At 40.7% G+C, this 1,038-nt stretch overlaps 1 protein-coding gene across 1 annotated transcript in view; it reads left to right on the top strand.

Annotated features, from left to right (window-relative positions):
- Positions 1-275: 275 nt before the first annotated feature.
- Positions 276-1,038, top strand: part of LOC110459376 (ATP-dependent RNA helicase A-like protein) — a gene marked incomplete at its 5' end in the record, with an annotated part of 9,846 nt that continues 9,083 nt past the window's right edge. Inside the window, 2 exons of the mRNA XM_021511598.1 lie at positions 276-436; positions 604-715. Of these exons, the coding sequence (XP_021367273.1) occupies positions 276-436; positions 604-715 (273 nt within the window). The remainder of the gene's footprint in view (positions 437-603; positions 716-1,038) is intronic.

Raw genomic sequence — 1,038 nt, 5'->3', positions numbered from 1 at the left:
ACCGTTTAAGATATCTTTATGAAACTTAAACAATGCTTGAAATATGCTTATTGGCTGATAAGAAGAGACAAGCTTTTGTTCACAAAAACAAATCTAGTTGAAAATTCTGGTTAGGTTTTAAAAAAGATGGATCATGGATACTATTTATGATTCATCATATTGACTGTGTTACAAGTAGGCTTCATGCGTGAACAAAAAATATAGTCTGATTATTATGAATTGAAGAGAGAAATATGCCCTTTGATAGATGGTTGTACTGTTCACCTATGTTCTAGGTTGGATCAGCATACCACCCCGGAGATCTTCAGGACACCTCTTCATGAGTTGGCCCTGTCTATCAAGCTGCTGCGCTTGGGTCCCATTGGTCCATTCATGGCCAAGGCTGTAGAACCGCCCCCTATTGACGCTGTCATAGAAGCTGAGGCTCTGCTCAAAGGTGAGGGGTAACTTATTTTCTGTTAGGATTGCATAATATAGACTTGAATCATGTCACAATAATGGCCTTAAAATGTCAGAATTTTAAACAAACAGTTGTGTAGAAGTGATTGGTAAAATGTATGCTATCAAAAAAAAAGAATTTCAGTAATATTATTTACATTTCAGAAATGCGAGCTCTAGATTCCAATGATGAGCTGACTCCTCTTGGTAAAATCCTGGCCAAACTTCCAATCGAACCAAGGCTGGGCAAGATGATAATCTATGGCTGTCTCTTCTAGTGAGTAATCCAAACTACGAGGTTAATAGACATGGTGTAACCAAGGGTGTGAAGGTGACACTTACGTTTGTAACCAAGGGTGTGAAGGTGACACTTACGTTTGTAACCAGGGGTGTGAAGGTGACACTTACGTTGTAACCAGGTGTGTGAAGGTGACACTTACGTTTGTAACCAAGGGTGTGAAGGTGACACTTACATTGTAACCAGGGGTGTGGAGGTGACACTTACATTGTAACCAGGGGTGTGGAGGTGACACTTACATTGTAACCAGGGGTGTGGAGGTGACACTTACATTGTAACCAGGGGTGTGGAGGTGACACTTA

Source organism: Mizuhopecten yessoensis, unplaced genomic scaffold, assembly GCF_002113885.1.
Source record: "Mizuhopecten yessoensis strain PY_sf001 unplaced genomic scaffold, ASM211388v2 scaffold10045, whole genome shotgun sequence".
NCBI classification, from domain to species: domain Eukaryota; kingdom Metazoa; phylum Mollusca; class Bivalvia; order Pectinida; family Pectinidae; genus Mizuhopecten; species Mizuhopecten yessoensis.
Note: the sequence above shows the minus strand (reverse complement) of the source record. Positions and strands in the feature narration are given on the sequence as shown.